The sequence below is a fragment of the Tyto alba genome, unplaced genomic scaffold (assembly GCF_018691265.1).
Source record: "Tyto alba isolate M040663 unplaced genomic scaffold, T.alba_DEE_v4.0 Super-Scaffold_14, whole genome shotgun sequence".
In the NCBI taxonomy this organism is placed as follows: domain Eukaryota; kingdom Metazoa; phylum Chordata; class Aves; order Strigiformes; family Tytonidae; genus Tyto; species Tyto alba.
Window position 1 is genome coordinate 48,796,094 of NW_024881276.1, and position 13,166 is coordinate 48,809,259.

The 13,166-nt window shown below is 35.1% G+C and overlaps 1 protein-coding gene across 1 annotated transcript; it reads right to left on the reverse strand.

The window, feature by feature from the left end:
- Nucleotides 1-1,926: 1,926 nt before the first annotated feature.
- Nucleotides 1,927-11,450, reverse strand: LOC104367831 (T-cell receptor-associated transmembrane adapter 1). The gene is made up of 6 exons (XM_042788814.1): nt 11,442-11,450; nt 8,120-8,230; nt 6,453-6,489; nt 4,941-5,002; nt 3,497-3,555; nt 1,927-2,277 (listed from the first exon to the last, which is right to left on the reverse strand). Exons 2-6 carry the CDS (start codon nt 8,220-8,222, stop codon nt 2,011-2,013), a joined length of 528 nt encoding a protein of 175 aa, XP_042644748.1. The 5' UTR covers nt 8,223-8,230; nt 11,442-11,450; the 3' UTR covers nt 1,927-2,010.
- Nucleotides 11,451-13,166: the final 1,716 nt, after the last annotated feature.

Genomic DNA, 13,166 nt, shown 5'->3' on the forward strand with positions numbered 1-13,166 from the left:
TATGGTATGTGTATGTTGGAAAATAGCAACAAATGGACTCTTGGACCTGTGTATATTTGCTTGAGGGACTGTTTAAAAAAGCTTTCTCTCTTAATCATCTCAGAGGGCTGAGTATTATATCTGATTGGTGCCATCTAAATTGAAATATTTTATATAAATATTTTGTATATTAATGTTATTCAAACAATTTTGATCTGTGAGTAAGCAAGAGTATGTTGATATGTTGTTTATTACTTATTTTGTTCCTACTGTGGAATAAAGTCTAATTCCTTCCAATCTAATCAAATCAGGTTAGTAATTCATGCGCTGATATATTGGTGTTTAGCTTTGGATCTTTGGCTTTGGATTTGCCTTCCTCTTTTCCCTCCTTAGGATCTTAGTCAGGATCATTGTTTAATATGGTTCTCCATTAAAGTGATTTTTATCAATTCTTCAACAGTATTTACTTTTATTTATCCAGTGGTAGTTGGCCTAAGACCATGATAACACAGTCACTAATTCCAAGTCTCTCTTGTTTCTGGGGTGTAAAAGACAAACATATATTGACTTGATTTCTGCACACAAAAGTAAGTTCTAATACAAGACAAGCAGTGACACTGGGCAGCTTTTGTTGCAGGGCTTGGCCCCTTCCTTTTGGCCTAGCATAGAAGTTAAGGCATGTTAAAGAGGCTTGTTAATAATGAGCTAAATTAGACATGAACCAGGCTGTCAAAGAATTGTTTCTTTTACAATGATATTTTTTTTTTCTACATAAATTCATCCCATCTGTGGGCGATTCCCATCCACTTCTGCTTTTGGAAGAGGTGTTGGCACTTTGTACTATGGGGTTTTTGTTTGTTTTGTTTCTTATTACTGCTTTCAGTGCTATCTCCTTCAGGACCTGAAACCTTTGCAGGGCTCTGTATGTGCTTGAGAGTTTCAAGACCCTTGACACTATGATCTGCGTGGATTTTAAAGGCGCTCGTACCCTTTTTTTGAGAAGGCAGAACCGACACCTAGAGGTACACATATTACATCAACATGCCTTACTGTTTCCTGCTACTACTACTTAATGACTCCCAGGATACAAAAATAAGTCCCCACTCTATAAAAGCTTACCATCTGATGAGCTTAAAGTGTTAAGATGAATGTGCACACAGTATGTGAATTATTTGGGGAAATAAAAAGTTCTCTCTACTTTTGTAAAATAGTTTGTAACAATGGCCATGTAAAACCCAATAGGAATTTAAACATCACATAGAATATTGGAAAAAATCCTCCCTAGGAGATTTATTGTTACAGATCATTTGCTAGTATCTTTTTGGACTCTTGAATACGGCTGGATACAACATTATGTTAGTAGAAGAGTTGAGATTTAAGATGTATTCTGGTATTGCTCACAGAAGGAAACTACAGATATATAAGGATATTGTTAAATCTTGTGAGACATACAATTATACTTTGAACAAGCTGTTAAATTATTCTCCAATTAGCTTTAGATTCATTGTGTTATTACTAGAAACCAGTCACAGTGGGAAAGTACACAGTGTTGAACAGCAGATCAGTTTTTAGATGGGAAAACAACTAAATCATTAATTCTGCAAGTATAAAATACAATTTCCTTCTGAAAGTATTGTTAAAGCCTATATAAAAGAATAGTTATACTCTGCTAGAGCTCTACAGACACCAGAGTGAGTCTTTTGGCACTGTTTGAAAGTTGATGGTTGTATTAAACAAAGGATTAATTTTTACTGGAATCAATGCCATGTGAATGCTGAGATGCCAGCTTCTACAACTCCCTTTCAAAATGTCTTCAGAAGGGCAGGTCCTTCAAAGTGGCAGTCTGGATCTATATTTATTTCTTGCTTAGTCCATAAATATGGTTCAATGACACTTTAGAAAACTTATCCATTTTATAGCACTGTTTGGTATATTAGTTTGCCAGGATATTATCTCTAATCATTCACTGTTCCTCCAGAATGAGCAAGTAGATCTCAATTTTCGATTACATATTTGGTTCATGAAGCCACTTCAAATGTCCTCTCCTTTTGTAGTATGAATCAAACTCATTAATCTGATGGGATCATCATGAATGGCTTCTATGTTTGCCGTGCTTTCAGCAGCCAGCTGCTCGCTATTGAGGTAAATACTGACTTTGGAAGCCATCATGGTGGGGTTAGGAGATCTTTCTTCTCCATCCTCCTCTAATGAAGGGTCTTTCTTTCTCCTTGGTTTTCTGCGTTTTCCCTTGGCACTGTGATCAAGTGAGGCATAACACATCTGATTGGCAGGCTCCACCTAGAAGGAAATTCACTTTAATATTCAGTAGTTATGCTTGCTTTAAAATTATATCTAAGATTTTAAGTATGCTTACACTGTAACCATAATAGTGACTGAAGTTTACCCAAACTAGCTGTAAATGAACTCATTAGAAGTAAAAATTATGAAGTTGTGTCAGCATAAAAAAACAGACCAACATAACCTGATGGTAAATGACGCATGTTTTTAGGATAGTGGCAGTAAGGAAAAATTCATCAAAGTAGTATTGGAAAGATTCACTTTGGGAATGAGGGTAGCTTATATAATCAATTCAAGTTCTTTGGGATGTAAGACATTATTTGATCTGGTTTTCTTCACACTTTTTTTTTGTAATTAGAATCTAGTTATGAGCAACATTTTTCACAGGCTTTGTCTGTGCAGAAAACCAAAGAAGGGTGATTCTTGTCTGTATGTATGATCTCATTTCTCGTACAAAACATATGCTTTCTGTGTCTTTCCCCTGCTTCTCTCTGTGTTTTTCCAACCAAATTGTCAAGCACATATGACACTGGAATTTTCATAGATTATTCTCTTTCTGTGAAGTTAATGAAAACAAATGCCTAGATTTAAAAAGGATAATTCTACTCCCTGGACATATTCTGAGAGAGAGGCTGGAAATCAGTCCTTATGAAATACCTGGAAATCAACTCAGGAAATTGATGCTAGGAATGCTTCAATTACAGACAAATTTCAGTTGAAGCTTGCATGGTTTTAGGCTTCCAGGTATCTCAACAAAATACAAATCAACAGAAGAACAATGTTCTTTAATTTGTTAAGGTATATAAATTTTGTGCTGGGCAGGAGAAAGCCAGTCAAGTTCATGATTATCATGTGATGCAGCTTGTGTTTTCACTTGGTTGATGGCCAAAATAAATAAAATTAATTCTTTACGTAAGTCATGGCAGTAGATGCAGGCTTAATTCAGCCTGATCTGCATGCCTGAAACTGAGCTTGATCATGCCATATGGATGAAAATAAGCTGTCTGTAATTATCCTGCTCCCTCATTAATGATCCAGATTGAATGAAAGGTCAACTTTGAGCTTAAATTCCCTGATGAACTGAGACACTAATGCATGGTAATTTTTGTGATGAGCAGTGTGAAGGGTTTTGTTATACATTGTCATGGGATAAACACAAGAACTCTGAGACAGACCACATTACCCTAATTTGGAAACCCAGAAGTAAAATTAAGGATACCTGTAGTTGGTTAACTGGGCTTTGAGGCTGGGACTTCATCTGCTCGTAACAACATTCCTCTATAATTTATCAAAGTAGAAAAATGTTTTAGTTATTAAGACATGCTACTGAGTGTTAAAAGATCAGATCAACAGATCCTCCCTGTTGCAGAACTATCTCCCCTCAGTTTACTCTGGTAGAAGTTTGCTTTATTTTGAAATCACACACAGATCACTCCCTCTATGTATAGAAGGGCAAATAGCTAAGATATTCAGATGCACAGACAGTGAAAATGAAAATGATTTTCTGTTCATAGGGATGGAAAGTTTTTAATTATTCACTAAGTGGGCATCATTTTAGATTGCTAGGAGGGCATCTTGCAATTAGGGGCTAACCACATACTGACGTATTTTTCAGCATAAGCAATCTTTTCTTTGACTGAAAAAGAGGCTGTGTGTTGCAGCAGTGGGTGATAAAATTCTATTCCTGAGTCTGCTTTCAGTTTTCTGTAAATTTGATGAAGGTTATTTTCTCATGCCATATCTCATCTTAGCCATCAGTAAAGCAGATTACTTCCTTACAGTTTTCAGACTTTTGTAGTGTCAATGCATTTGAATGTTGACTTAGTTAAATTTGTGCAAACCCTGTATGAAAAAGTTGGGTTTGTTTTGTTTGTTTTTGTTTTTGTTTTTGTTTTTTGTTTTTTTTTTTTTTTTTGTTTGTTTGTTTGTTTGTTTTTTGGTTTTTTTTTTTTTTTTCTCCCACAGTTCAGGTACTTTAGTTAGTTTAATTTTGCTTAACCCTAAATAAGGCTGGCAAAAATGTTGTGTTCATGTTACTTAAACACTGCTTTAACACCATAAAGGCTTCGAGATACACACTCTCAGCATATCTAGCTCTAACTGCAGTTATATGATGCTATACGATGTGGTATCTCTCTGCCAAGGATTATTAACTTCAGCCCAGTAAAGCAGAGAAAAGCTGTCTGCCCACCATTCAGCCTCTGGACTTGTGTCAACACTGATGATGATCTCTGGATAGCCACAACACAGAACTCATATGTGTTTGTTTCTGCCAGCTTCTGTGTGAGCATTGACTTTGGGCAGTGAGTAATGTGTCTTAGACTGCTTTAACATGCGTGGATCAAGCTGTTGTTTCAGCTGGTGCAGCTTTACATGTAGAAAAGCTATTGGGTTTGAGATATTTGGATGAACAGGACCATTTGAACTGTAAAAAATCAAAATCAGTATGAGATCTGGTCTTACAAATGCGAGTATGTATTATGTAGAATGTACAGTATGACAGTTTGCAGTTCTATCCCAAGTAGGTATTAATACGGCAATTGAAAAGGGGTAGATTCTCAAGTTTGCTATTTGACAAACACAGAAAGTGTTGGTTAGTCAGCTTATAACCATATATTTATTATAGCCTCTGAATAGATACATGTTCTTGAAATGAAGCTTACCTAAAATATTTTGGTTGAGATTGCCATAAACTGGGTCATCTTCTGTGTAATAGTCATCATAGCTAGAAGGGGAATAGAAAGATAATTTTAATTCACAGAATGTGCTTTATTTAGGACCCCACTATTCTACTCTAAACATTTTACACACATATAGCAATGACAGACTGTGTGTGATCTAAAAAACAAGATCAAAAATATTAGTCTAAACGGGGGGAGTAGGGGACGGGTGGACAGAAACGGCAATGCCTGTATTCTGAAGAGAGATTTTTTAACTAGTCAAGAATCCAACTCTTCTACTCTTCTTTCCTGTAACTAAGTATAAAGCTAATCTTAAGACTACTAAGCTACCATTTGATGTAGTTCTAGAAAAACTAATGATCACTGAAAAGAACTGAGTTCATGTCCTCTGAGACCACTTTGCAATACAAATTAAAACACCAAATGGGTCTTTTGGAGCGCTGTTCTTAAAAAGTCTGCTCCTGATTCAACTAAAAGTTATCTCAACACAACTAGAGAAGGTCAAAGTGAAGTTCAACTTTGGATTTTTAATGGTATTCTGTGTTTCATTACCTGATGTTGCCTGAAAATGTTTTTAAGCATGTTTGTAAAAGGGGAATTGTTGGGGGGAAGCACAGTGCAGCCTTGTTCCTATTACATCCTTATACTGTGCCTCGCAAAGGGAATGAAATAATGCAGTCTAACACTTTTTCACTGGTATTTTTCAACTGAACAGGCAGTAATAGACAAACAGAAACTTCCTAACTTCAAGTAAATTTATAATTGAGGATTGGTTTTGGGGAACAGGTAGAAACTTTTGTATTTTTGTTTCAAGGGTCTTTTATATTTGGGTTGAGATGAGGCTCTTTCCACCTCTTTTCTAAAGTTTGCATTTTTTTTAATATGGAATAATAGAAACAGACTTGTAAGAGATCATGATATATCCAGCAGTTGTAAAGAGTCTCCATTTTATTGCTTTTGAACACCATGTGTAAAAGAAGGGTATGAAACATAAATATATGTAAATTATTACTCCACAAGTATTAAATATCAGAAAACAATAATACAATATATTATATAATAATGCTATATAACTTTTATTAGAAAGTTATATAATTGCTTATATAATATAATATAATATAATATAATATAGAAGAACATATTGTTTTCTGAGAGTTCTTTTAAATGATTATAGAATTATTGATTTTGAGTGATAGTAACTAGTGTTTAGCTCAGTATCTTGCACTTCCTTTGGTATATAAAATTATCATATTAGCATGCAATTATTTCATCACTGATAAAATGACTGCAATACAACTCTCTGATGTGATTTTTTTTTTTCCCCTCTCTTTTCTTTGGAAAACTCTTTTTCTACAACCATCCTTTGCTCTGACAGTCCCAGGAAGGCTGCATGAGAGACTGGATTTTTCCTCTACACTGTCCCTTCAAAGCCATCTGTCATTATGTATTGCTTATTTCATCCTTGCCAGAAAGAAACTTTTTTATCCAACTTACCTTGGACTGTTGTCTTCATAGTCTTTATACATTTTAGCTGGAAAATTTGTTTAAAACAAAGTTAAGAGAAAATGAAACGTACTATTTTAGAACACTTCAAACAATTGTCTCAACTGACATGCTTTTGATTTCACTGTAGAGAGTAAAACTGAAAGCTGTTAGTGCTCAGGTCCTTCAGTTGTTCCCCTGCTTTTCTCAAAAATCTTTCCCTAATACAAGAAACGTTTGTGTCATGATCCTGTGCTGTGGGTGCAAAGTCTACATTAGTTCACAAGACCCCAAAAAAGTACTGTAACACATGCAATTAATTCCTTATTTCCTCCTGCTTCTACCTCATCTTTTTCTCTGCCTAGGGAGGTGCATCATGTGTTTATGTTACAAGGTGAAGGATTTATTTATTCTACTAGTTCTATTGCTTGTATCATTGAAAGAGAGATATCCTGTGATCCACACAGATGAAGAAATTGAAGCAGAGAGGCAATGGCTACAAAGAGATTTATTGCTAGATCTTGATTAATAACTCAGGAATGCCTGACTTTCTACCCTTCGGGACTCCAGAATTTACCACAGTAAGCTCCGATTCCATGAGCAATGCCAATCTGACTGAAACGTTGCTCAAGGTTAGTTTTGTAAATGGCTGTGATTTTTCATCATAGAAATATCTGCCTAGTAGCACTAAATGACAAAATAAACCAAAAAGACACCCACCCATCCCTCAACATTCCTGCAGCTCTTTTAGTATCCTATAATAGTCTTATTCTCTTATATTTGGTGAGTTCAGTTTATAAGCATAGACCTTCTGTTTATGTAGATTTTATATGTGTGTTTAATGTGGTTGAATCCTCCAGTGTTGGCCTGCCCACCCATAAGCATATAGCACAGTTGCAATCTTCCCTGTGTAAAGGCAGTTTTTCCCTGAATGGGAGTGGTGAGGATTGTACAACTTAACAACTATAGAACTGTATGCATAAGAGAGGTTGCACTGGCATAATCAATTCTGTTTAAAAAGTCACAGTTAATTTTAACCAAAACCAGAGTATATAGTCACCCTCTAACATAAATTAAACAAATCAGTTCCTTGCTGTGAGTAAGACATTGGTTTAAGAGCTACATTAGGATCCCATGATGAAAAGCAATTGAAATTTTTTTTCAAAATAAGCTGATTAAGCATAAAATGTGTATGAAATCTGAAATTCAAATAAGCATTCATGAATTTTGGGAGGGAAGAATTTTCTCAAATGTATCTTGTATCAGTGCAGCTACTTAAAATAATTTTTAAAGTAAAGTTCAAATAATAACCAGTTACATGAAAAGCACACTTAAAAAAAAGGAAATTACAGGTGTTAAAAATATATTTTAGAAATAAAAATTTATCCAGAACTAAATTCTTCACCTTGTACATGTTCTGTTAGTTTGTCTTCAGAGAATGGACTTGGGTAGCTGTTTTCAGCAGTGGATTGGGCAGCTAGCAATCATTCTGTAATCATATCTGACTCTCCTAAAAATTTTTCAAAGTTGCATCCTCTCTACTGGAATCATGCTTGCCAAAAGATAGCTTTAAGATTCAAAAGAATCAATTTGTTGGCTTGCAGTCTCCCAGCAGCGATGGCTTTCTCTACAGGCACTTTAAACACTCAAACTCCATTCCTCACAGAGACATTACTTACCTTGTTTCTTTTTCATATAGTGTGAAATGTTCAGTATCAATGAAACAACCAGAGACAAACACAGAAACGCCAAAACTCCCCAGACAGAAAAATGGCACTCCATTTCTGTAACTGAAAGAAAATAATTTTATAGTTTGTATTGTCTAACAGTTTTACTGTATTCTTTGTGCTTGGTTGGTTTTTGCTTTCTGTAATTGAAGCTGTTATTTTGTTGTTTACTCTGTGACAGCCATTGCTATATAAGCTAAATAGTTGTCAAAACCAGATGCTAAATAAGAAAGCAACATCAATAAACTGTTAAGAGAACTGCTGTTTCATAGGAATTCTGCCAAAGGTTGGGCTATTGGATTGCCTGTAAGATGCAGTAAAAATCAGCAGTTGCTAAAGAAAAAGTAATTTTAGTGAATGCCTTTGAAATTTCTTTTGTAATTGTCTTTAACTTACTGTTTGCAGTAAATTTTTGGCTACATTCTAGAGTTTGTGAATGTAGTTCTGTAGATGAATTCAGTCTAAACATCTTACCTCACTAGAAATGTCTCTGAATAATAGCTAAGATCATCAGATTTTAACAATCCCTGCAAAAAATTTCAAAGGTTGGTTATCCGTTTTCTTGCATCTCCTATTAAAACTATTTACTTGTACTCACATCCTCACTCTCCTTCCTGAGAAAGCAGAGGACGTAGTGGCAAAGCATGAGCAGTATCTGGGAACCAGTGAACTCCCCAAGAACTACTGCAGTGAAAACTCAAACAGCTCCTGAAAAATCACTTGGTAAAAGGTAGGTCAACTTAATTGGACAAAGCCTCCTTCTGCACTGAACTTGCCTTTTATTGGAGTCCTGTTAGAAACACAGGAAGGAACTCCTGCACACCAAATGTATTCTGTGATTTAATTAATTCTTCAATTAACCTAGATCATACACATTTTCTATTACAAACCATGCTGAAGAAAACAGCCTATTTGTGACAGTCTAATGGCCAAAATGATCAGCATTGTTGAAAATGGCCTGCAAAATCCTTCCTTGACAGAGGAAATGCTGAGCCAAATACCTGAGTGAAAGGAGCTTGAAGCTAGATTTTTCACTTTTCCCAGAGGCATGTTTTATGTTTTTCTAGATTTGGCATGTTTGAAATAAAGCCTGGTCCCAAAAACTAAAGAACTCCACTAATACTGCACAGAAAAAGTCTAGCTGGAGGAGGACAGTCAAAGGAAGAGATTGGATGGTACTGTCAGACTGAGATTTGAGCAGGTCCCTAATATGCTTTATTTAGTTTTGATGTAGCTGGATTTCTTCAGGAGGCTGACATTTTGTTTGCTTCTTAAAGGAAAGCTGAGGTAAAAGAGTACAGGAATACACTTTCCCATGTTGCTGGTCAGGGGTGGCAGTGGGCAATGCGTTTGCTCCTGATGAGAAGACAGAGCTTTGTTCCTTGGCTGACTAGCTCCAGCTCACCTTGGGAACTGTCCCTCATGGGTTTTGTTCCCCAATCATGCTGGCATTGCAAAAGCTCATTTGGTTTTGTTTTCCTCCAAGTCACAGGTGTTTTTATGATGATGAAACAAGAGAAGATAACCTTTGGTAGTAAAAAAAGCACAAATCACATGGGCTTCTGTGATGCAGGTTTCCTTCCTCACCAGAACTCTCTTTTGAAAGGAATAAAACAGATAAATAAGCTACAACTTTTTGACAGACTTTTAACTGGTTTTTGCACATGGCACTTTCAGTGGCCCATTCATCCTTCCTTTTATACTGAACATCCAATTTCCATTTCTTTTCTCCTGCTTGAGTTCTCTCAAAAGTGTTTGAGGGTTCTCCGCTAATGCAATACTAGTTTCATGTTGAGAGGCATTATTTTGCAATGAGATGCAGACATTCACGAGGAGAAACATCGTCCCTGTGAAGTAGCTGTATATTATTCCAATTTTTCAGAGAAGGAATTAAAAGAAAGGAAGATCCTACCTTGAGAAGATGTTATCAGGCCACATCAAGAACCACCAGTGTTTGGAACCTGGTTACTCTACATTAGTCACTCAACATTTGCATCCTATGCAACCTGTCCAAAACTAAAAGAAGTCTATGTCAAAGGCAAGAACTTTTAAGTCTCATTGTAGTCCCTAAATAATAAGGGCAATCCTTCCTTCTTCTCTTGTCCTTTTATCTTTTCTGAAGTAATTGTTTTCCACTTTTTTTTGTGTTTGTTTCAATTTTTTTTTTCCTTCAAACTCTTTTTTTTTTTTTCTTCCAGGGAGCAAAAGCATTATTGTGGCCGTAAGAGAAGTGAAGCATGTGTAACTATGATAGAAACTACAACCATGTGATTCATTAGAATAAAAAGAGTGAGTAGATACTTAAAATACAGTTCCAACCTAAGTATGTACCTTTTCCTTGATAGTGAATGCTGTCATTTTTTTTTGATTCAGTAATCCTATTTTTCTCTGGTGTTTCCAGAGTAGAAGGGGAACTCTTAGTTTCAATTTTAATATTTTCAGCACTTAACTGAAGTGGAGGAAGAAATAAAATTTTTTATGACAAGTATTATTTTCATGCTTCAGCTTTTGATTTAAATTGGAATTTTTATCTAGAAAACAGTAAAGACTGGAAAAAAGTTGTTTCCTTTTCAGTTTCAAGTTTAACTTCTAAAGTATTTGAGGACTCCCACTTCTCTAGGACTTTAAAAATATTCTAGCAAAACAAAACGTATAAAACTTGGATTTCTGATAAAATGTGCCAATGTTTTAAACCTCATAATCTATAGTTCTGTCTTAAACATGACTTAGAAAACTGCATGGGTGTCAAAAGATTAAGAAAACAACATTTAAACATCCTCCTCATTGACTATTATTTAGTTTATTTTTAAATTTATTTTCCACAACTCTGACTTAAACATCTGCTTGTACTATAGCAGAATGTATACAAACATATGTGTGACTTCAGTATCTCATTTTTAAATTTTTTTTGACTTTGCAATACAAGCTATTTGATTGTCAGACAACACTATTTATATTACAGAAACAACAGCAGTTTTCATTTACCCCATAAAACGATAGCAAAGGCCTTGGTCAGAAACATGCGGGTGCTGCTCTGAGTGCTTTATGCTTTTCTAATGTCAGTTTCAAGTTAACCTTGTTTTCCAGGTACAAAATATGAGAGGTTTTGATTTTATATCTTAGCTTTAAAGATATACAACTCCTCGCTCTTTCCCAGGTGTTCTTGTACTACCCTTATAGTTGTTGACAATATGCTAGCTATTTACATTTATAACCACTTTATTTAAATATTTGCTACTTTAACAACAGCAACAGTAGAAGGAAAGCTGAATACCTGTGTGAAGAACAATTTGTCTCCTCAGAAAACTATGCTGTCCCTATATTTATAGTAGCAGATGCAGCCTGTGACAGTTGTGCTAAAGGACAAAAAAAAGATAAGGTGATTGTGGATGGAGAGTGAGAAATAAATAGAATGGGAAGTCTATTAGACTAATTACAGTCTGTTCTGAAATAGTGTCTCTATTTTTAATTCTCATTCAAGTAATTTACTGTCAAATGTAACCAGATTATTATTTTTTACATATTACAAATTTATTCTAAAGATCCCATAGAACTGTGTTCAGGGGCATTCTCACTCAATTGCCATCAAATTGAATATTTTAAAAAGTTTTGTTATATCTTTGAATAAAAAGACCTAAGGAAAAATTAGGCCCCTGGGAATACTGCATTACAATTCTAATAGTGTAAACTCAAATTCCATCAGAGTTTTCTGCAGTAGTCTATCTGTGATGGGAAAACTGAAGAATGATAGTAGTTTGTTCATTAGAAATCATATTGAGGATGTTCTTAAAGTAATGTGCTCCTCTGTGAAAGAAAAGAGTTCATCATGTAACCAAAGTTTTCATGAGGACAATTCTCGTTTTATTCTTAGAAGAATCTGGGACATGTGACTGGGGGAACTACTATATTTAATCATTACAAAGATGACGATATTTTGAATACCTAATACCGGAATTTCTCTAATATTAGTGATACGTTCCTATTCTGATGTTCTTTCATTTCTATTTGGAAACAGGGTCAAACTCAGAATTGCATCCAAGTAGAACATCTACCTTAGCTAATTTACTCCATCTGGGTATGTTTTTACTTTTCTCACTTCAAGGATGGGGTTACACACCTCCTCTTAGTATATTTTACACTACTATAAAATAAAGGTACTATATTCACACAACAAAATACAGGAAAACAGAAGACTTTCTAAAGACATAGTTAATTGTGCTTTTCCTCCTTTTCAAATCTATTGTCAACTTTCTCCACGAACAGAGACAAGACATGGGAATAAATAGGTTTTTTTGGTCACTTGTTCTTAGTTTTCTCTTTGCAAGGTTCATTATACTGTAATGACCAGCAGAACAGAATGAAGAAGCAAACAAAACAAACAAACAGAAACCCCCAAAACATTTTAATTTTTCCTGCAAGTCAATGTTATTGCAACTCAAAGTGGATATAATCGTGTACTTACCTTTGGGGAAAGGGGCCAGATTTAACATTTTGGGGCTAGAAATAGGTGTTTATCCTCCTAGCATCATAAGAATAGACAGCAGAAGTACTAAGTTTCATTCCTTCTTGTTGTAATGTATTCTGTTTAGAGAATCCACCACAAAGACTAACAGGAAGATATCATACTTCTACAAATTTTTATTACTGAAAAGGAACATGAGGTGGGGAATACAGATACTTGTCTGGCTGGACATGCCAGCTGGTATCAACTCATCATTCCTAGAAGCAGATTGATTACTTTGGTCACTACCAGATTTAAGATGATTATCTGGAGCACAAAATGGTTTGTTTCCTATTGTTTCTGTCTGCAAATTTGTCAAAGATGAGATAAAACTAGCTTCACCCCCACGTTCCAATTAAATGGTGAAATAAATAATATTCTGTATTAATGACCCTTAGAAAAAGAAATCCATTAAGAGATTGATGAATGATAAGTTAGCATTAAAGATGCTTCCATCTATGTGAGTTTTTAAGACAGGATTAATCCTCCAGAAAGAAT